Consider the following 23,606-nt stretch of genomic DNA (forward strand, 5'->3'; position numbering starts at 1 on the left):
ATGTCCTTTTACTAGAAGGCACTACCCAGATTCAGGATGGGTCTTCCATTTTCAAATAACCTGAGAAAACTCAATTCAAATTTCTTAAACATTCAGAAAATAAAAGTGCCCAGAGCTTGTTTTAGTTGATTCTAGATGTAGTCAAGTTGACAAACAAGCTTAACTACCACACTGGACGATGGTCACTTACATTGAGCTCCAGAAGAAATCTTATCTCCCGTGATATGGAAGCTGTTTTCATTTCTTTTGTAATTACCTTGTTGCTACCGCTGATTCCTTCACTGTTATTATAACCTGGGTTTTTTGTTTTGTTTTTTTTTTTCGAGATTTTTTTTTTAATTTATTTTGCAATACAATTCAGTTCTACATATCAGCCACAGATTCCCTTGTTCTCCCCCCTCCCGTCCCCCTCACCTTCCCCCCAACCCCTCCCCCCCATTCCCATCTCCTCCAGGGCAAAGCCTTCCCCACAGACTGAGGTCAACCTGGTAGATTCAGTCCAGGTAGGTCCAGACCCCTCCTCCCAGGCCGAGCCAAACAATCCTGCATAGGCCCCAGGTTTCAAACAGCCAACTCATGCAATGAGCACAAGATCTGGTCCCACTGCCTGGATGCCTCCCAAACAGATCAAGTCAATCAACTGTCTCACCCATTCGGAGGGCCTGATCCAGTGGGGACCCCTCAGCCATTGGTTTATAGTTCATGTGTTTCCATTCATTTGGCTATTTGTCCCTGTGCTTTATCCAACCTTGGTCTCAACAATTCTCGCTCATATAAACCCTCCTTATTCTCGCTAATTGGACTCCCAGAGATCCACCCGGGGCCTCGTCATGGATCTCTGCATCCAGATCCCTCAGTAGTTGGATGAGGTTTCTAGCACAACAATTAGGGTGTTTGGCCATCCCATCACCAGAGTAGGTCAGTTCGGGCTGTCTCTCGACCATTGCCAGCAGTCTGTTGTGGGGGTATCTTTGTGGATTTCTGTGGGCCTCTCTAGCACTTTGCTTCTTCCTATTCTCATGTGGTCTTCATTTACCATGGTATCCTATTCCTTGTTCTCCCTCTCTGTTGTTGATCCAGCTGGGATCTCCCGCTCCCCCAAGCTCTCTTTCCCTCAACCCTCGCCTTTCATTACCCCCACTCATGTCCAGGCTGTTCATGTAGATCTCATTCCATTTCTCTGTCATTGGGCGATCCCTGTGTCTTTCTTGGGGTCCTGTTTTCCAGGTAGCCTCCCTGGTGATGTGAGTAGCAGACAAGTCATCCTTCTTTCATGTCTAGTATCCTGCTATGAGTGAGTACATACCATGTTTGTCTTTCTGAGTCTGGGTTACCTCACTCAGGATGATTTTTTTCTAGATCCATCCATTTGTCTGCGAACCTCATGATGTCATTGTTTTTCTCTGCTGAGTAGTATTCCATTGTGTATATGTACCACATTTTGTTTATCCATTCTTCAGTTGAAGGGCATCTGGGTTGTTTCCATGTTCTGGCTATTACAAACAATGCTGATATGAACATAGCTGAACAAGTGCTCTTATGGTGTGGTTGAGCATTTCTTGGGTATATGCCCAAGAGTGGTATAGCTGGATCTTGGGGGAGATTGATTCCCAATTTTCTAAGAAAGCGCCATATTGATTTCCAAAGTGGTTGTACAAGCTTGCATTCCCACCAGCAGTGGAGGAGAGTTCCCCTAGCTCCACATCCTCTCCAGCATAAGGTGTCTTCAGTGTTTTTGATCTTAGCCATTCTGACAGGCGTAAGGTGGTATCTCAGAGTTGTTTTGATTTGCATTTCCCTGATGATTAGGGATGTTGAGCAATTCCTTAAATGTCTTTCGGCCATTTGAGTTTCCTCTGTTGAGAATTCTCTGTTTAGTTCTATAGCCCATTTCTTAATTGGACTGTTGGGCATTTTGATGTCTAATTTCTTGAATTCCTTATATATTCTGGATATCAGTCCTCTGTCAGATGTGGGGTTGGTGAAGATCTTTTCCCATTCTGTAGGCTGTCGCTTTGCCTTGTTGACCGTATCCTTTGCTCTACAAAAGCTTCTCAGTTTCAAGAGGTCCCATTGATTGATTGTTTCTCTCAGAGTCTGTGCTACTGGTGTTCTATTTAGGAAGTAGTCTCCTATGCCAATGCGTTCAAGACTACTTCCTACTTTCTCTTCTAGCAGGTTCAGAGTAGCTGGATTTATGTTGAGGTCCTTGATCCACTTGGACTTAAGTTTTGTGCACGGTGATAGATATGGATCTATTTGCAGCCTTCTACATGTTGATATCCAGTTTTGCCAGCACCATTTGTTGAAGATGCTTTCTTTTTTCCATTGTGCACTTTTGGCTTCTTTGTCAAAAATTATATGTTCATAGGTGTGCGGATTAATGTCAGGGTCTTCAATTCGATTCCATTGGTCCACATGTCGGTTTTTATGCCAGTACCAAGCTGTTTTTATTACTGTAGCTCTATAGTAGAGCTTGAAGTCAGGGATCGTGATGCCTCCAGAAGTTGTGTTATTGTACAGGATTCCTTTGGCTATCCTGGGTTTTTTGTTTTTCCATATGAAGTTGAGTATTATTCTTTCCAGGTCTGTGAAGAATTGTGTTGGTATTTTGATGGGGATTGCATTGAATCTGTAGATTGCTTTTGGTAAGATTGCCATTTTTACTATGTTAGTCCTGCCTATCCATGAGCATGGGAGATCTTTCCATTTTCTGACATCTTCTTCAATTTCTTTTTTCAGGGACTTAAAGTTCTTGTCATATAGGTCCTTCACTTGCTTGGTTAGTGTTACCCCAAGGTATTTTATGTCATTTGTGGCTATAGTAAAGGGTGATGTATCTCTGATTTCCTTCTCCGCTTCTTTGTCCATTGTATATAGGAGGGCTACTGATTTTTTTGAGTTGATCTTGTATCCTGCTATGTTGCTGAAGGTGTTTATAAGCTGTATCAGTTCCTTGGTGGAATCTTTGGGGTCGAGATTTTTTTTTTTTTTTTTTTTTTTTGAGTTTCTGGTGTAGACTGATGAGCAGTGGTTCATTAAAAACTCTCCAGGCCTTCAGCACCAGATTGGGATGGCTGAAGACTGACAGGTGATGGACTGGCAGCACTTGTCAATAATAATATAAAATAATTGTATTATTTATCGCTCATTTCATCGGAGATAAAGGTTTCTTCTGGAGCTAAATGTAAGTGACCATGGTCTAGTGTGATGGCTAAGCTTGTCTGTCAACTTGACCGTGCCTAGAATCAACTACAAGCTCTGGGCACTCGTATTTTCTTAAGGTACCTGTTATGGGGAGGTATTGATTTGGCTCTGGTTGCCCGGCATTAGGATTCCACATATCCAAATGTCTGCTTAAGCAGGACTACCATGGCTTTCACTTAAGGTAAGTTTTCTTCAAATGTATACTGTTCCCTCATCACCTCCTCTAGCCCTCGTGTTCTGACCACAGGACTCTAGTTCCAAGCCTGCCCTCCTTGAGTGCTTTGCTTTTTATACTAAGAAGTGTTGTTAAATACTCGTTTAAAGATGTTGTATCAGTGAGTTTTAATACTCTGTATCTACTTTGCTTTTAAGTCTGAAATACCACTTTGAACTGTAATCTACTATTCTTTGAAATACTTTTAAAAAAAAAATCTGGCTATGTTGTCTCTTCTACATGCCTCACCATTTTTCCTTTAAGTCTGCAAATAAAATAGTATTTATCTATGGTGACTATTATAGTAGGTCTATTATTGGGGAGTTTGGCAGTTTTGCTTAAACTGATGAGTCTAGGATACAAATGTGCGTGCGTGTGCGCATGTGTGAGGAAGGAGGTGTACGGGTTGAGAGTGACTCCTTACACAGGCCTCAAACTCATAATACTGGCAATCCCTCCAAAGTGCTTGAATTTCACACAAGCTTGATTGCTTATATTGGTTTGCAACTTGGTACTATTTTTTCCCCCGTTTTTCGAGACAAGGTTTCTCTGTGTAGCCTTGACTGTCCTAGAACTCACAGAGATCTGCCTGCTTCTGCTTGGGTGCAGATTAAAGCCATGTACCACCACTGCCCAGAGGTAACTATTTTTGTGGAACAAGATAAACACAATTCTGTAAATAAATGCCCCCTCCCCTGCAAAAGAAAAATCCCTCAGTTCTCATATCAGCTATTTCAGTGGCTCTACACAGCACCACTGAAATGGGTTTTTATAGCTTTTGTATACTGATAATTTATGGGATCCCACTGATAAAGGATTATTTGGAACCTGAAGGTCTGCCCCCTTCAGTGTACAACAGAAGACTCACTTCTTCCATGTTTCCATTTGTCTTTTTGGCACATTCTAAGAGCTGTCATGGACCTTTCCCAGGATGTCAACAGGCAGAGCTGGCTCACATGCACAGCATGAAATACTGATGAAAATACTGATCACAAGCAATTACTAGAAATACAGTAGAGCTAAATCCCTAGATCAGTATGTAGGACTGGGAACAAAATCAAATCCAACTTTGGCAAAGTAGGAAATGCTGGAGTATAGCTCAACATTCTGCTGCAGGCTCCTAGCAACTTGGAAGAAGGAAAACGAATTCACTGAAATGCTTAGAGGACAGATCTTTCATCACGTTCCAGGTTACATGGCAAGTACTTTAATTTCAGCACATCACACTGAGACAGGCTCTATTTTGTAATGGAGATTAAAGAACCTTAGTTACAGAGCATTTGGTGCACATACTCACACAGATGCTGATATCCCATTTAAAGGTGTGAGAAAGAGGAACAAAGGGGAAATTACCTCTCTGAGGGTGGGAGAGAATGAGCACTACAGTTCATAACAGTCCAAAATCAACTCTCACTCCAGCTGTGAACAAACCTCCTTTTTTAGTGCTTTTGACTGTAAATACTCTTCCTATCAGACACACAGGCCCACTCCAAGACATCACATTAGGAAAAGAATACCTTTATTTACTTGAGCCAGTAACAACTGTCACACACATTTAGATGACACAAGACTAAGAAAGTATATAATACATTGTCTGAGGGTAGGAAGATAATAAAGAGGCCAGAATGGCATCAAATGTGGGAAATATCAATGTACACTGCAACACATATTACACGAAACCATGGAGAGTCTCTTCTGTTTATTCTCATCATGGACCACAACTGATATGACATACTCATATCCATGAACCATACATACATGAGTGTACTATCCAACATACTGTAGGCTGTTCAGCTACATCCCTGTATGTGCCACTGGCCTCTCCCAAACTCTAGTTAAAACATCACAAATGTCCCCAGACAGGCAGATGCTCACTGATAGGCATTACCAATATTCATCTCCTGGCATGCAGATTTTGAAAAACAACTGGAATGTGAGATTTAACATTTCTCCCCCACCCAAATTAATGTATAGATTCCATAGTGATAATTTTCCTTGGTCAAAACCTGCCTGGAAATTTTATTGAAAGGTTTCACACATAAAAGCAATGTGCATTCAATGATCTGTTTAATGGAAGATCCCTACCAGAAACACACTCAGCATTTCTGGGAATTTTATCAGGATTTCTTCTTCCCCACAAGGCAGCATGGGAATGAAGAGTGGCCAGAGGATCTCTTTCCTGATAGTTTTCTAAAGACAATCTGTTTGTCTCACCACCTCTTAAGAGTGAACTAGGCTGTGGCTCTGCACTATTACAGATTCTGCAGACTTCCCTTCCATACATTGGAGATGGTAGAAACATGCAGGAGGATCATAGCTCTCTGGACAGAACATTCCTAAGCCACAGTGCCCTTCTATTCATGGCTGTTAAACACACTGAAGGTTATCTGCACTTCAGGCCAACTATGGATGGGCTCCCAAGTGGAGTTTAAGATTTTGGGGGTTAGCGGGATACATACATTTACATTCCACTAAAGAGCTTAGCACGAGGTCCCACAAACTGAAACAGACTGCAAAACACAGGCTGATGAGTGCAGCAAAGAAAATAAATCTTGGGGAGCACATAGTACTCTGCTTTCTGGACTTAAGGACTTCGTGGGATGAATTCCTGCTGAGTGACTTCTTAGAAACACTGCCCACATTATTATCTGTTTTACAAGGTCTCCTCTGTGCTAATTCAAATGTTTCCTGAGGTCTGCTTTACACTATGTGACTCTTCCAGATACATACAGTGATTACATCTGTATGAGTGAAGGTTTGACATTAGTAAAAGGGTTTCCCACATACATTACTCATGTGCTTCCGAGCAGAGTTACTGATGTTCAGAGAGGTCTGCCTACTGAAAAAGGCATTTCCGTATACATTACTCTTGGGGTTCCTCAGTAGTGCATGTCTAATGCGAAGAGACTCGGCATCCCTTAAAAGGTTCTCTGCTTACATTATACTCACCTATGTGTTTAAGGTTACTCACCTATGTGACTTCTTTCATGTACAGCAACAGATGGCTTATGGTTGAAATATTTCCTACAGTATTTATAGTCATAGGGTTTCTCAGTTTTGAGTTTTCAGGTGGACACAGAGGTTTGTCTTGAGTGTGTGTTTTCTGCACATAAACAACATTCATGGAGATGTTCCCATGTGTCTTCTTTGGTATGCAGTAAAAAATGACCTATGGTTGAAGGATTTTCTACATTCATAGGGTTTCTTTAATAGGGTGTGAATTACCTAATAACTGCTGAGATATGATATTTAGGGAAGGGTTTTTCAACATCTCACCCATTTGTATATGTTTTAATGAGTTGTATCCTATGGTTGAGATTTTTTTACATTTATATGCTCTTAAGGTTTCTCATGTTTCTGAGTTCTCTGATGTATCTTTGGCTGGAATATTTTCTTAGTTTTTAATTATAAAAGTCTGTCACCTGTGTGAATTCACAGACGTGTGTACCAGCTTGACACCTGGCAGCAGGTCTTTCCACAGACATAACACTGATGGAGTTTCTCCCCACTAAAGCTCCTAATAAACATGGGCAGATGACTAGTGGTAGAGAGGTGTTCTATATTCTTCCCATTCACAGGATTTCTCACCTGGGGGAGTTCTCTGATGTACACTGGTGTGAAATCTGCTTGAAGGCTCATCCACACACATTTCACTGATAGTGTTTTTCACCTGAGTGAGTCCTCTGATGTCTGGTGAGATGGAACTTCAAACTAAATGATTTTCTACACTGTTTACATTCATAGGGTTTCTCACTCATATGAATTTTCTTATGTGTATAGAGGCTTGGACTCTGCTTGTAACTTTTGCCACATACAACACACTCGTAGGGTTTCTCACTTGTGTGAGTTCTCTTATGTGCATGAAGGTGGGAATTTTGCTTAAAGGACTTTCCACATACATCACACTCATAGGGTTTCTCACCCGAATGAGTTCTCTGATGTACAGTGAGATATGACTTGAGAATAAAAGATTTCCTACATTCTTTACATTCATAGGGTTTCTCACCTGTGTGAATTCTTATGTGTGTATAGAGACTTGTCCTCTGCTTGAAACTTTTTCCACATGTAGTACATGCAAAGGGTTTTTCACCTGTGTGAATTCTTTGATGTACAACAAGAAATGACTTCAGCCTAAAAGATTTCCCACATTCATTACAGTCATATGGCTTCTCACCTGTGTGGGTTCGCTGATGTGCGTGTAAGTGGGCTCTTTTGTAAAAGGCTTTTCCACATACATTGCATACATAGCGTTTTTCCTGTGTGTGAGCTTGCTGATTCACAATGGGTTTTGACTGCTGACAGTCTTTACACTCATAGGGTTTCTCAGCTGTGTGAGCTCTCGAATGTGAGTAGACATTTGATGTATGGTTAAAGGTTTTCCCACATGTATTACATTCATATGCTTTCTCATATCTGTGCAGTGTCTCAAGTTGGAGGTTGGACTTACTAATTGCTTTTCCAGATATACTGTATTCATGGGATTTCTCATCCTTGTGAGGGTTCTGTTGAACACTGCAATTTAATTTTGAGCAAACAGTTTTCTCATACACATTCCTTCCATCCCCTATGATTCTCTGCCGAACACTTTTTTCTGATTTCTGACAAATGTATTTCTCATCTTCATTACATGTATAAGGCTTTTCTCCCACATTCAAACTCTGATGTTTTCGGAGGTTTGATTGTATATTGAATATTGGTTCACAATCATTACTTTTATAACATTCCTTTTCTTTGTGTGTTTTTAAGTGCTGTGTTAGATGAGAATTTTTATAGAACAATTTCCCACACACTTTACATTCAAAAGTTTGCTCCTGTACCTGGGTACCCCCTTGGGCAGGAAAAGCTAACTTTTCTAATCCTTTTCTGTAGTTCTTCAACTTACTGGAGGGATCTTTGATAGGAAATGTGTTCTGTATCCACACTGTCTTCGTGTGGAGAGCTTCACTGTGCCCACAATACTGAAAATGCTTTTCTTCACATTTAGTACTGTGATATAGACTAAGAGGCTCAGGAAGTCTGGGGGACACCCTGGTTACATGAGGAAGATCAAGTCCCTCTACAGCCTGCATCTCACTGGGCTCACTAGGGAGAAGCACACGATCCCATATATTAAACCCCCCAGGTCTCATTCCAGAAGACATGTCATTCTTTACAGCTAGCCTTAAAACATGGCTTGAGCTAGTCACCATTTTTCCTGCTGTAGCCCTCTGCTCAGCTGATGTGCTGCTGCTCTTGGCAATTACCAGATTGCATCCATGCATCTTCTGATAGTCTTGGTTAATCTCATTCGCATGCTGCATATCTAGAAGAAATAAAGAAATGGAAGATTTTCTGGTTAGTACCCATACAGATCAAGTGTGGTACACTTGTCTGTTACCTAAGAAAAAATTTCTTGATGAAATGATGTAGACACCTCCAGTATTTTTCAAATACTAATAATCTTCCTCCATATACAGAAGAACGATTATTAATATTTCTAATTTAATCTGAATTAAATACAACACATAGGGAAATCTGCAAACATTTGGTTCCCTAAGCCAAGGTGTCCCCACAATACTGAGAACTGCTGCACAGGTCTGACATTAATGACTGGCTCTTCCTTATCTGTGTACACACAGACACACTGACTCATAAGATCATGCTTCTCCTTTATCTATTCCTTTATTTATACTTTGGCACGTTGACCATGTTAAAATTTAAAAACAAATGGAGTTTCCTCTACAAATTCACTGCATATGTTGAATCAGAGTGATTTCCACAAAGAGAAAAGTGGGAGGCTAATAGCATAACCCTTCACAAAATATGAGCCCAGAAACAAGCAATCTGTAGGCCATTTGACCTTCAAGTCCAAGGTCTCCTAGATGTCACACTAATCTCTAGATGTACTCCATCCTAGAATCTACCTAGGTGCTTCTTAACTTTGCAAATTCTGCTATCTTCATATACATGATTTTATTTTTAGCAACTTTTCTCATATTTTATCAATCCCTTGGTGAGTTGTCTAAAGGACTATGTTTTCAGTGTTAGTTTCAAACTATTAACACCAAAATTGGACTCTTAAAGAAATAATAAGCACTCGAGAGTTCTTGTCCACTACATATTGTATACTATGTTTTGAAATCCGTGGTCTAAAATGAAATTAAATCAAAAGAAAGTGATAATCTTAAAATTGCATATTCTTTAGACCTTAACTATTTTTTTTCTTCTTTTATTCAGGGAAGACTTTGGGTGAGAGGTGATGATTTCTTAAATGCCAAAATTTCTATTTCTCAACACAACAGCGCTCTTTAGCCTGTTGATAAATTTCCTGACTTCCACTTTTTGTTCCAGAATATCCACAAGTGTATAAGAGGGAGCAAATAACAAGCAATAAACACATAAATAAATGCTCAAAACAAGCTATACAGATGAAAAAAGGACAACTAAGAATTTAAATAAAATAACCTCACCAACAAACATGTCTAAGAACAGCCACAGATTGAACGGAATTTATTTAGCCTAAGATAATATATTGAAAAATCTAGAAAGGGGAATGAATTTGCTAAGCCTAAGACAATACATGGCAAAAAATAACTAAAGTGGTGTGATGGCTAATCTTGGCTGTCAACTTGACTATATCTGGAACCAACTTAAATCCAAGCAGCTATACAGACCTGTGAGGGATTTTCTGGATTGGATCATTTAAGTGGGAAGGCTCACTCTAAATATCAGCCAGACTGTCCGGTGGCAGCTCATATAAAGGTCACGGAAGAAGGGGGTTTCTGCTTTTTGCCTGCTTGTCTTCACTCTCACTGGCAAGTGCATCTATCTTGTTCACTGGTTTTAGGACCTACCTCTTCAGGATTCCAATGCATACTGAAGACAGAAGCTCACTAGGAATCCTCAGAGACTCCAGCACAAAATGGTACTGGTGAGACATCCAGTCTCACTGACCTGACTGAACAACTACCAGAATCTTGACCTTTCTGTTGGGACAGCCTTTGTTGGACTACCTGGGGCAGAGCCTGTAATCCACTCTAATAAATCCCGTATTTGTGTGTGTGTGTGTGTGTGTGTGTGTGTGTGTTCTATCAGTTCTGTTCCTCTAAGGAACCCTGACTAATGTAAGTGGTATGCATTTACATGAAAGAGCCTTCCTCGCAGATTGTTGTATATACCATACATACTGATTGTTGGGTGAGTAAGAACACTTAAATTCGAGTTTGGAACAAGAGAAAAATGGAGACAAGAGCTCCACACAGCCACCATCTGATGAGCTTCCTCAACTTGGCATCCTTGTCCAGGGTCTATTCACTGACCTGGGAGGCTCTGGTTTGGGACATCTTCTTCCTTCCATGGCTCAGCTTCTTGTTCCAACTTCAGGATCAACTCAGGTTTGGGATCACACTGGTCTATTAATAGGAAATAATTGTCAAGTTTTGGCTAACTGCTAAGTCAGGTACATTAAATAATGACAAAACATTGGGCTGGAGAGGTGGCTTAGAGGTTAAGAACACTGGGTGCTCTTGCTGGGGACTCGGGTTTAATTCCTAGAGCCCAAATGGAGGGTCACAACTGTTTCAAACTTTAGTCCCAGGGAACCAGATGCCTTCTTCTGGCTTCTGAAGGCACTGCATTCAAGTTGTGCACAGGCATACATGCAGGCAAAAACCCCATACACATAAAACCAACATATATCTTACTATGGGCATTGGGCAGTGACAGGACCAATGAGAACATTTCATAAGAGCTTTAAGAACATCCACAGACTCAATCAAAATAGATCAATCCCCAAGGTGTATCACAGTCAACTATTAAAGTCCAAAACAGGACTGGAGAGATGACCCAGGAAGGAAGAGCGGACGCTTCTGCAGAGGACCAGAGTTCAGTTCTAAGCACTAACCCAGGCAGCTCACAAACAACTGTAAACTCCAGCTCCAGAGGATCTACCTTCCTCTTGCATCCTATGTGAACACTGTACTCACATACATAAACGCACACACAGACACACATAATTAAATATGATTAAAAAAAACCCTACAAAACAAAGACAGAACTCTAAGATAGCATGAGAGCCAGCATGTGGCACATTTTAATACTTTCAGAACTGAATTTTGAAAGAAAGTCTGTGGAGAGAGATCTTTTCTTTTTTGTTTTTTCAAGACAAGTTTTCTTTGTGTAGCCAGGCAGTCCTGAAACTCATCCTGTAGACCAGGCTGGCCCTGAAATCAGAGCTACACTTACCTCTGCCTCCCAAGTGCTGAGATGATTAAAGGTGTACACCACTGTACCTGGCCGAGAAATTACAGCTTAAAAAAACTAAATTTTACAAAGTAAGAGAATGGAAAAAAGACAGATGAGATACTCAGCAGGTAAAGGCACTTGCATCTAAGACTCACGACCTGAGTGCAATCCTCAGGAACCACATGATGGAAGGAGGATGCAATTCCTGAAAGTTGTCTTCTGACCTCCACATACACCCCAAGGCATACACATGCCCCCACCACACAGAAATAAATATAATAAAAGCAATACAAACTTTTAAACGATAAGACAAACAGTATGTCATACACCGAACAATACCCATATAGCACAGTAAATGTCTCCAAATGTAGAAACTTTACAGACCAAGAAAAATGAGACATATATTAAAAATATCAAAGTGTATTTCCAAGCAACAATACCATAACCAGAACATTCAAACAGAACAAAAACTTTCAAATGTAAACAAGTAAAAACTTTCATTACCTCAGGCTGACTTGACAAGAAATGGTTAATGTTCACAGGATACTATCATGAAAACATATGGAAAGGTAAAAACTCAAATGCAGAGCAGATGCACAAAAAGTAAGTTTAAAATAATTCCTGTCTATATAGGAAACCACAAAACAACCAAGATTTATCAGAAAAGAACAGAAAGTATGAAGAGAAACAGCAACAACAAAACTCCCAAAACAGCATTTTGTAAGAATGTAATCTGTGAGTCAGAGGATACAGGCTGGCCGAATGGCTAACAGAAAAGAAACTTGATGACTGACTACCTAAGCAAAAGTCAGTGTGCCAATGAAGGCACACCTAGATTGATGGTTAAGGGACTGAAATGATGGCCAACACATGCAGACCTCACAACCGCTAACTATGGCCAACACATGCAGACCTCACAACCGCTAACTATGGCCAACACATACAGACCTCACAACTGCTAACTATGGCCAACACATGCAGACCTCACAACTGCTAACTATGGCCACCACATGCAGACCTCACAACCGCTAACTATGGCCAACACATGCAGACCTCACAACTGCTAACTATGGCCAACACATGCAGACCTCACAACCGCTAACTATGGCCAACACATGCAGACCTCACAACCGCTAACTATGGCCACCACATGCAGACCTCACAACTGCTAACTATGGCCAACACATACAGACTTCACAACCGCTAACTATGGCCAACACATACAGACCTCACAACCGCTAACTATGGCCACCACATGCAGACCTCACAACTGCTAACTATGGCCAACACATACAGACCTCACAACTGCTAACTATGGCCAACACATACAGACCTCACAACTGCTAACTATGGCCAACACATACAGACCTCACAACTGCTAACTATGGCCAACACATACAGACCTCACAACCGCTAACTATGGCCACCACATGCAGACCTCACAACTGCTAACTATGGCCACCACATGCAGACCTCACAACTGCTAACTATGGCCACCACATACAGACCTCACAACTGCTAACTATGGCCAACACATACAGACCTCACAACTGCTAACTATGGCCAACACATGCAGACCTCACAACTGCTAACTATGGCCAACACATGCAGACCTCACAACCGCTAACTATGGCCAACACATACAGACCTCACAACCGCTAACTATGGCCAACACATACAGACCTCACAACCGTTAACTATGGCCAACACATGCAGACCTCACAACTGCTAACTATGGCCAACACATACAGACCTCACAACTGCTAACTATGGCCAACACATACAGACCTCACAACTGTTAACTATGGCCAACACATACAGACCAAACAACTGTTAAATATACTTAAGTCAGACAAAGTGACTTTAAAACCAAACATTGTAAAAAAAAGACAAGACTCATTATAATGATATATGTATATTAATAGTCAGTCACATAAATAGTAGACATTTTATAACATTTTACACATACACAGATACAGACACAGACACACACCCCCCCCACTCCACTGCTGGAGGACCCAATTACACAATGCAAACACATGAGAAGTAAATCAACAGTGCAGTTAAACTTTACTTAGAGACCAAAGAGGCTTTAAACATTACAGAATTATTCCACCCAACACACATTGCCCTCATCAACAAAGCACTCTCCAGAACAGATCAAATGTCAGGAAACAAAAGAAGCTTCAATGTGCCATAAAACAAAACAAAACAAACAAAAAACAAAAACAAAGTGAAACATACCCTGGGTGTCCTAGACCACAAAAACAAGACTAGAAATCAACAGTAAGGACTGGTTCAACATGGTGGCTCCCACCTATAATCTGCACGCTGAGGAGAGTGCAGCAAAAGGATGGGGAGCTGTAGCCTAGCTGTGATGCTCTGAAAGAGAATGGTGTCCACAGGCTCATGTTTGAACACTTGGTCCCCATTTGGTAGGACTGTTTGGGTGTTGGGGAGGTGTATCACTGTGGGCAAACTTTGAGTTTCAAAAGTTCTGTGCCATTCCCAGTGTCCTCTCTCTGCATCATGTTTTCGGATCAAGATGTGAGCTCTCGGCTGTTCCTGCCTCCATGCCTTGTTCTGCCATCATGGACTCTGACCCTCTGAAACCAGGAGCCCAGTTAAATGCTTTCTTGTCTAGTTACCTTGGTCATGGTGTGTTTTGACAGCAACAGAAAAGTAACTAACACACTAGCCAAAGCACACAGTAAGAGCCCATCTTCAAATGGGGTCAGATTTGAAAAGATGATCAGGGTTGGAGACCCAGCACTTGGATGAAGCTGGGTGTGGTGGTGGGGGTGGGGTGGGGGGTGGGGGCAGAAGGAGGATAGAGACAGGCACATTCCAGAAGATTGCTGGCCAATAGCCTGGCTGGAAAGGCAAGCTTCTGGTTCAGTGAGAGTCTGCCTCAAGATATAAGGGGGAAAATAGAGGAAGCCTCTCGTGGCTGCCTCATGCATGTAAAGGGTCAGGCAAACCCCATAAACTGATGTGCTTGGACCACACACAAACAAACAAACAAAAAAACATCCAGCCCTTCCCCCACCCAAGTCAGGCATTAAAAACATCATGAAAAGTATACTGAAAGTAGATAGCACTGTCCTGAATGAGGAACTGTCAAAAATAAACAAAAAACTTCAAAGTGCACTGCAACAAATAGAGTCTACTGCCATTCAACAATGTGGTAAGATGTGGTAAACGCAATAGAAAGAAAGCAGTAAGTTCTTACACAAAATCAAGGGATGAAAGAGGAGCAGAGAAGGGACAAACACCAAAGTGGAAATCGGTACAAAGAAAATACCAGTGAGAGCACCAATGTAAAAACTGATACAAGCACGAAACCAAAAAAGCAGGTAACAGGAAGAAGTTGGTTTTTTTTTTTTTTTAAATGTGTTCGGTTTTGTTATTTTGAGATAGAGTCTCTATGTAGTTTTAGCTGGCCTAAACTCACCTTGTAGACCAGGCTGGCATTGAACTCACAAAGATCTGTCTGTCTCTGCCTCCCAAGTACTGGGATCAAAGGTGTGTACTATCATGTGTAGTATATAGGAAGAGCTTTTGAAAAAACGAATACAAAACTTTAGCTTCTGCTGTTGAACGTGACAGTGCTGATGCTCTCTCTGTGGCTTCTCACTGTGTTAACAGCTCAGGCTACTCCACCACAATGAGGCACAGAAGAGTACTACAGAGGAGCTGCTCTTCGAGCCTAATGTTGCAAGACTGGGGAGGAGCAATGTTTTCATGAATATGTACAACTATGACGTGCCAGTTAAAATCACAAACAGCACTGGATGTGGTGGAGCACGCCTTTTATCCCAGCACTTGGAAAGCAGAGGTAGTTGGATCTCTGAGTTCAAGGAGAGCCTGGTCTACATAGTGAGTTCCAGGACAGCCAGGGCTATGTTGAGACCCTACCTCAAAAAACAAACAAACAAACAAACAAACAAATGGGGTGGGGCCTGGAGAAATGGCTCAGCAATTAAGAATACTTGCTGTTCTTGAAGAGGACAAGGTTTGATTCCCAGCAACCCCATGGCTGCTAACAACTGTCTGTAACTCCAGTTTCAGGGCCTCCAATGCCGTTTCTGACCGCATTGGGCACTGTATGCACATGGTGCACACACATACATGGTAGCAAAATACTCATACATATAAAAAAAATAATGAAATACAAACAGTCTGGAGATTAAGCTCAGTACTGGGTACTTACCTATACTGCACAAGAACCAGTTTGGCCACTAGCACAAAAAAAAAAAAAAATCCAAAAAAAAAAAAAAAGCTTCTAATAGGATTACCGGGGACTTTCACTCACTCAAGGACTCCAGGCTCCTGTAGGTCTCCAGCATCACGTCCCTGTAGAGCTGCCTCTGAGCATCATCCAGGTCCTGCCACTCCTCCCAGGTGAAGTCCACAGAGACATCCTCAAATGACACCAACCCCTGTAATGAAACAACATTCCTCAGCCCAAGCCTTCAGCCTTGGGCAAGAAATAGGAATATGGGAGGTCAGGAATATGGGAGGTCACTCCTCTCCACAAGCATCATTTACACACAATATACATATAAGTTTTCTCATCCTGGAAGAAAAAATCATCTGCAAAATGCCTTACAAACAAACTAATTTAGCAATGATGAGAGACAAAAGGCAGAAAACAAATGTAAGCAATTGATAATCCTTTGGTTTCCCTACAGAACACATCTCTGACTCTACCAATTACAAATCTAAGTAATGTCTGTAAGTTACATAAGTACAGTCATAGGCACCCACATATGCCCTTCCAAAATTTAGAACTGCTAGATCCAACAGAAAGAAACATCACTAGCATCCTATAGGGCAATATCTAAACAAGCAGAAGCCAGTTCAACACCTAGATATTTTGAAAGCCATCCCTTGAAAGGAGAAAGGGGAGGGTCTTAGGGCAGAGCCAGAGGGGAAGAATCACTCCACAATGTCCATATTGGGAAACAGAGCACTAAGAACAGAGAACTGAAGATATACAATGTGGTAAGCTCCACAGATCCCATTCCTCCAGAAGGCTGAGGCAGGGGGACCAGGAGTTAGGGGCTAGACAGACAAAAGAGGTAGTAAGGAATTGGGAACTCATCACAGAAGGAAACACAAAGCAGCAACAGAAAATAAAAATTAAGAATAGCATTTTCATTAATTTATTTTGTTTTTGATAAAAATGCCAGTTTGTTTCCAAGCTTTTTACATAAACAATTATATGGGAGCTGATGTGTTAACTATGTGACATGAAAGAAATCAGGCAATTTTTGAAGGAAACAATAGATTTTTTTTTTTCTCCTGTGGTTTTGCTAACCTGGAAACAACTGTTTTCCCATGATAACTTGTTTCCTAATTTCTTTCGAACACAAGCAAATTAAGGTAGTATGTATAGACCAGAACAAAACATATACCTCCATTCCCACCTTACTTCAACTCAGTAACAACTAACTGATGCTGTCTATGAAGTATCTGCAGAAGTGACCTGTCATCTCTGATGACTTTTTTAAGCTGCTGCCTAGTAAGTGATTTAGACAAAAAGCAGCATTTGAGACTGTGAATGAGAAAGAGAAGGAAAGGGCTGCTTATTCTCTGAGCATAATACATCGGAAAGGCTTTCATTTATCATCAGCAAAGACCAAACTTCCTAGGAAACAGAATAAGAAGTTCCTTAACTAGAGCCATGAGCTTGGGAAGTAATGACCAGGGCGCAGAATCAGAGCCTCATCTAGGAAGGTGTCCAATCTTCAGGGTTAAGGCCATCCACCACACCTGCCCAAGACTCCAAGACTGTAGTGAAGATGATGCCTCGCGAGGTTTACCCCTTCAGCTCATTACCATGTTCCCACACATACTCCAATCTGTTATACTCTGTACAGGGTAGGTTGAAATTCATCTATAAATGCCAGATATCTGAGACAAGAGTAGTCATAATGGGTGTTAAATGAATTCCAGGCATCATTTTGAGACACAAGATAATAAGCACAAAGCACTAAAAAGATGGTATTGTGGATGTGCTGCATATGTGTGCAAGAGGAGTCCAGGACACAGTGACCACTGCCTACTCGTTTTCAGTGCTGTTTATGTGAACAGAACATATACCTCCACTCCCACCTCATTTCAACTCAATCAGGACCAGCTAATGCTGCCTAAGGAATTATCTGCAGAAGAGACCTGCGCTTCTGATGACCTTTTGAAGCTGGCCCTTGGTTTGCTGCTCTTTTTCACACTCATCAGCAAACTCTAGGCAGGCCATTCTGTGAAGCTATCTATCATGGTCACAGATGTGATATACACCCTGCTTATATAACCACCAAAGCTGGAGGTGCTGCTTATCAAAACATCACCTATAGCTCTGACATCCAAGGAAACAGACTGCATCAGCTAGAGAAGATCAGTCCTGAGGACGGACCAGGAACACCCACATGCACACTGAACCGAGTCTCACAGCTTACACTGACTTCCGGGTCTGAACTGTTCTGCTTTTAATTTTCAGTACGGAAATAAAAGGAAGTAGTCAATAAATACACAACCATAATAAAAGCTGAGAAATTTGAATTCATATACAATAAAATTAGATCCCAAGACAAAGAAATAGCAGGCACAAAAAGATGCAGTCACTTCTAAAAATATTCACTTCCTAATTCTATACCTAAAAAAAAATTACAGAGAAAAATCAGCATCCAAAATATCTGCTTGATATACGTGGACATACACAAAAACATTCCTGACCCACAGTCATAACTAAAGTGTCTGGAATATTTGTGGTCCTTCCTGATGGGAGTGTTTTGGCTACAAGAGGGCACAGTTATACTAAGAGATGCCCTTAGTGATCTCCTGTACTCTAGACATACTCCTCCTTTTGTGGTTTAACTATGGGATGTTCCCTACAAGCTTACTGCTTTGAGCATGTGATCCAAAGTGTGTGGTGCTACTTCGAAGGCTTTGGAAGGTTTAGGTGGTAGGGTCTGGCTGCTGGAAATAGACTAGAAACGGGGTGTCTGTGAAGATTATACCTGCCCCTGGTTCCTTCCCACTTCTCTCTCAGGTTCCAGGTCTGCCATGGTGTGAACAGCTGCTCCTCTTCACACCTCCACTGATGGAGCCACTCCAACCTGCCACCACTGCCATGATGGACTCACACCTCTGAAACAATGAGCCAGAATAAATGTCCCTCCCCTAAGTGGGTTCTTCAGGTATTTATTTGGTCACAGCAGTACAAAAGTAATGAATATCCCCCCTTATCGCCATTGTAGACTAGTCGGATTTTCCCTTGGTAATCTAGATTACTCAGGAAAACCACCACTAGGTCCTTTTCCACTTATTGCCTTGGAGTCAGAAGAAGCCAAGTGCTCGGAATAAAATCAGTCCCTCCAGCTGAACAGTCTCATGGGTGTGGCCTTTGCTAGAAGCACTGCCCCTTATCAATATAAGAGAGCTAGGCCAGTAGCACATGTGGCTATGGGAACAGAAACAAATAACAGTCCTAGCTGCTGAGTGTGGTGGTGCTTACCTTTAAGGTAAGCACTCGGGAAGCAGAGGCAGGTGGTCTGTGAGTTCAAGACCAGCATGGTTTACAGAGCAAGTTCTAGGCCAACCAAAGTCATCTAGTGAGACCTTGTCTTAAAAGTTCCTAGTGCCAAGTACTTTACTTGTAAAGTCCTCTGCTGAGGTCATTTCTGATGAGGTTTGATAGGAGACACAAATACCTTTATCTCTTTCTACCATCCAGATAATATGTCAACACTCCTGTTACCCAAATGTGTTTGGCCTCAATTTTTGAATCCAGAATTCCTTCTTAGCTACTGACCACGAACCTGAGCCACTGTGTACGTCAATGAAGGCACAAGTACATGGTACTCTTCTCACTTTTACCTGCAGATTCCTATACTCTGGCTTCTGTCTATGGGAAACATCAGGCAAGCTGTTGAACCTGACCCAGTGTACTTATAGCCTTTGTAGAGAATCCTACCCCAACCCTGTCAGGACTGCAATCTAGCTGGTCCTGTTTCCTGTGTTTAAAGTAATGTCAAGACATTTCTGAGCAAGGGATATATTCTTTATGATCTACAAACCAGAAGTTTTGATTATAAAATATATAATCAAGATATGTACATTATTCAGATCCAAGCTTCTGTTTTTACTTGTGCTCTGTGTGCCTTTCTTGTGACTCGTACACAAATGGTATCCCACTAACTTCTGTTTTCTCCCACTCACTCCCAAGGCCTGCATTGCACCCACTTTGGAGCAGTACAGCTCATCAGCACTCAGGCATCACCACTGAGGAACAGACCCTCCCAGCCTGGCAGAGACGGACAGTTCCAGTGTGAGCAAGAAAGTATTCACTCGTCTTTAGGCAGTCACACTTCCTCACCATCCACAGCATCACATGCTGCCCCTGGACCAAGAAGGAACAACAAACAAAGCCAGCAGGAACAACTGCAACTCCTAACATTAGACCTCAGGGAGCAAAGGACAGGGAACAGAAGTGGAGGGAAAAAAAAAAGGTCCAGAAAAAAAAGAAATCCCTCCTTTCAGCACACGCATCAATGCCATAAGGTAGATCAGTGTCAATACCATATACGAGGAAAAAATGGAGGCTATGACTTCCATTTTGTCAAGGAGAGCTTGATATGCCTTTGCATATCAACACAGGAGTTAAACTTACAATCTGAAAGCGAACAAGTGGTTCATGCTACCAAGAACTAGTCACTAAACTCAAAGGGCTGGATTACAGAAGTCCTCTAAGGTGGGATGAGTGGGGAACTGAGCAGAAGAAAAGGGTAAGCTATGACAAGGAGAAAAAGTACTAAGAAAATGAGCTAAGAAAGCAGCAGCAATATCAAGACTGAAATGAAGACCTTCCCGGTGAAGATGATGGGCACAACTCTGCAGCATGGCAGAAGACTTAAGTAAGGCAGCCGGCAGAGAACAGTGTTTCCATCTGACTGCGATGGATGTTGAGAATCTGAACCAAGAGTACAGTGAGTAGGAGAAAAAATGCAAACTGTAAAGACAAATTATTACTAGAAACTTATGTTGGGACATTGTTATGATCTACATACACACACAAGCAGAGGAAACGCAGGGAGAGAAGTGAAGGACCCACAGTACGTTGTCTTCATACATTCCAGGTCTCATCTGACATAAGTGGGGTCTTCCTAAAGCTCTCCGGAACTATACAACTTTAGCCAGCAAAGAAGAGCCCTGTGAAAGGATCTGAGCTTGAGCACTTGTGAACTGACATTGCTGAAGGCTGTGTTCATCTCCAGCCTGGGAATGAAGCTCTGTCCACATCATGCACGTGTCCATGCCAGCACGAGAAGCTGGCACTTCCTGAGTCAATCCAACCCCTACAACAAACAGAACGTGTCAGGAAAACTAGAGACCACGTTGCATGTGACTTAATCACTCTACAAAAGACCTTATAATGTGGCTCTGTCAACACATCCCATGCTCTCATCTGCATGTATCTACCTTACATTAGGTTTATTCTTCCATTCCAATTTTCAAAAGTCCTAAACTACAGTATTAAACAAGGTGAGGCTAACTATACAACTTACCTCAGATGTGTCCATTGTCCTAGCTCTTTCAGACATGAGAGGACTGTGCAATCACAGCTAGAAGAGAAGGTCAACAGAAATTAACTCACTAGATATGATCTTGCTTTCAGATCCCAATTCACAAAGACCGGGAGAAAGCTAAGACAACGAAAATGTCTCCCTGTGTGGAAATAGTATATTATACTTGACAACTGCCACAACGGATCTTGTTGAAGGAGCACCAGGCATTTTATTAAATGGTAGAGATTCATCATTCAATTATACACAGGTTAATGGAAACATCTGCTGCTTGCTTAGCAACTATGTTATTCTAAAATAATTCAATGTTTTAAGGATGGGTGTTTAATGAACATTATTGAGTCACAGAAATCATAGGAAGCTACAAAGGCAATATTACTTAGGTTCCTGTCAGTTTGGTACGGTTCAATACAAATGCACCATACAGAACTGTCCTACTAGTAGATCTTGTTTTACATATTTAAATTTCACAGAAAGTGTGTCTCCTCCAATCTAGATGGTTTCCTCTCAAGACCACACTGGCAAATTCACTGTAGGACTTTTGCAGTGATATTTCACAATGGCTGGTCTCCCTGCAGTCAGGCCTTGGCGTAGCTCCCTCCCACAAATTCACTTGCTCTAGCTAGTGTAGCTACAACAAATGAGATCTGTACAGTTTTTAAAATGTTATCCCAGGAGAACTGGTTGAGATGGTAACTTGGTGTCCCTCACACCGCTTCTATACTGTTTTTAAAAAAGAGTATTCGGTTATTCAGAACACTAGAAGTAAAACTACCACAGGCTCCAGGAAGCCACAGTTCTGAGTGTGGGTCCAAAGGAGCTAAAACCACAATAAGACAGCTCGGCTCCTCTGTGAACTACCGCTGTGTCATAGCTCTTTCCTCCAGACACAACAGGTCTGAAGAGATGCCCTTAGCAATGAAGCAAGAACGCAGGGATGGTTAAGTCTCTGGTAACTGTGGTCTAGCTGATTAACACCCCAAAGTCGCTGGTCCCTCACCTAGGAGTCCAGCCATCGCTTCTCTTTCAACATCCCCCTCACCAGCTTTTCCCTTACTAATCGGTCAAGGGACTGACTCCTCAATGCCTTCCTCTCCGCTGAAGCCCTTACAAAGAAACATCATACAGACAGTCTGCAATGTCCTTTTGAACTGCAGCGTGGGGACACACACCACAACCTGGTGGAGGGAGGACTAAGCTCAGGAGCCGCAGGAGATGGACTCAGGAACAGGGCCAGGCTGAGCACAGCTTCCAGAATGGAGAGAGATAGGCAGTGAGCTCAGCCCCGCACAGGTTCCCAGCCCAGCGCCGTTGGCACCCGGAACAGCCGAAGAGCTGAGGACCGACCCCGGCCAGCTCCCGCCGGTTCCCCAGAGGCTGCACTCACCTTGGTGCTGGACGTCAGCTTCTGAGGGGCTTTCACCAGGAGAACGTAGGGCCAAAGATACCAGGGCTCGACCTCGGCGGAAACCGGAAGCAACATGGCGGAGCCGGAGACAGATCAGGAAAGTACGCCCCGCCTCAGAGCATGGGTCTGATTGGACAGATCCGAGTCTTCTCCATGATTGGATAGAATATCTTGAGTGACAGTGAGCGATACCAATCGTTGATGGAACAAGGCTGACCGTACTTATCACTTTATTCCTAGACTTTTCCCACTTAAACCTGCGACATCATGAAGTGTGTTTCTTTCTCTACCTGGCTATTCCATTTAGCATGACGTCCTTCAAGTTTATTTGTGTCGTCTAAAGTAACAAGGTTTTGCTATTTTTGAGATGTATTTCATTGTGGATATTCATGTCTCCTTTTCATACACCCATGGATGAACACAAGTAATTGTCATACCTTGACCCCTATGGATAGTTCTTCAATAACTATAGCAGTGCAGGAATCTCGGGCACATTGACCTGAAATCCTTTATTTATATGTTCACAATTGGACTTGCCAATTGTTACAGTAGTTGCATTTTAATCTTTTTGAGAGATCTTCACATTTTCCATAATGAACATCTGTCCATTTTTAGCTCCTTTTAAAAATGGGTTGCTCATCTTCACATTCTCAGTAACACTTGTCAACTTTTCTGTTACTGACAAATTCACTCATACAAATGGTAACTTATTGTGATTTTAGTTTGCATTTTTCCTGACACTTGCTAATGTTAAAGGCTTACCATTTGTATAGCCACACCCCCAAATTTGGCCAGTTTATATTTTATACCATACACATAAAACCATATAAAACGTTTCCTCAAAAAGGTAATGCCAATTCTTTCTTATAATAAAGATTTATTCATTATTCAAAGTGCTTTCATAGTATTTTCATTCAAATGTGATATATTTGAACATAATTACATCACCCCTATTTCTCTTGTTTGC

The 23,606-nt window shown here is 41.8% G+C and overlaps 1 protein-coding gene across 1 annotated transcript in view; it reads right to left on the reverse strand.

Annotated features, from left to right (window-relative positions):
• LOC128122588 (zinc finger protein 39-like) overlaps nucleotides 1–22,738 on the reverse strand; it is a 47,415-nt gene extending 24,677 nt beyond the window's left edge. Inside the window, 4 exon segments of the mRNA XM_052758226.1 lie at nucleotides 7,076–8,723; nucleotides 10,720–10,812; nucleotides 15,960–16,086; nucleotides 22,619–22,738. Coding sequence (XP_052614186.1) covers nucleotides 7,076–8,723; nucleotides 10,720–10,812; nucleotides 15,960–16,086; nucleotides 22,619–22,714 — 1,964 coding nt within the window. The 5' untranslated portion in view covers nucleotides 22,715–22,738.
• Between the last annotated feature and the right edge of the window lie 868 nt (nucleotides 22,739–23,606).

This window comes from Peromyscus californicus, unplaced genomic scaffold (genome assembly GCF_007827085.1).
Source record: "Peromyscus californicus insignis strain IS unplaced genomic scaffold, ASM782708v3 Scaffold_3__1_contigs__length_106647218, whole genome shotgun sequence".
Taxonomy (NCBI): domain Eukaryota; kingdom Metazoa; phylum Chordata; class Mammalia; order Rodentia; family Cricetidae; genus Peromyscus; species Peromyscus californicus.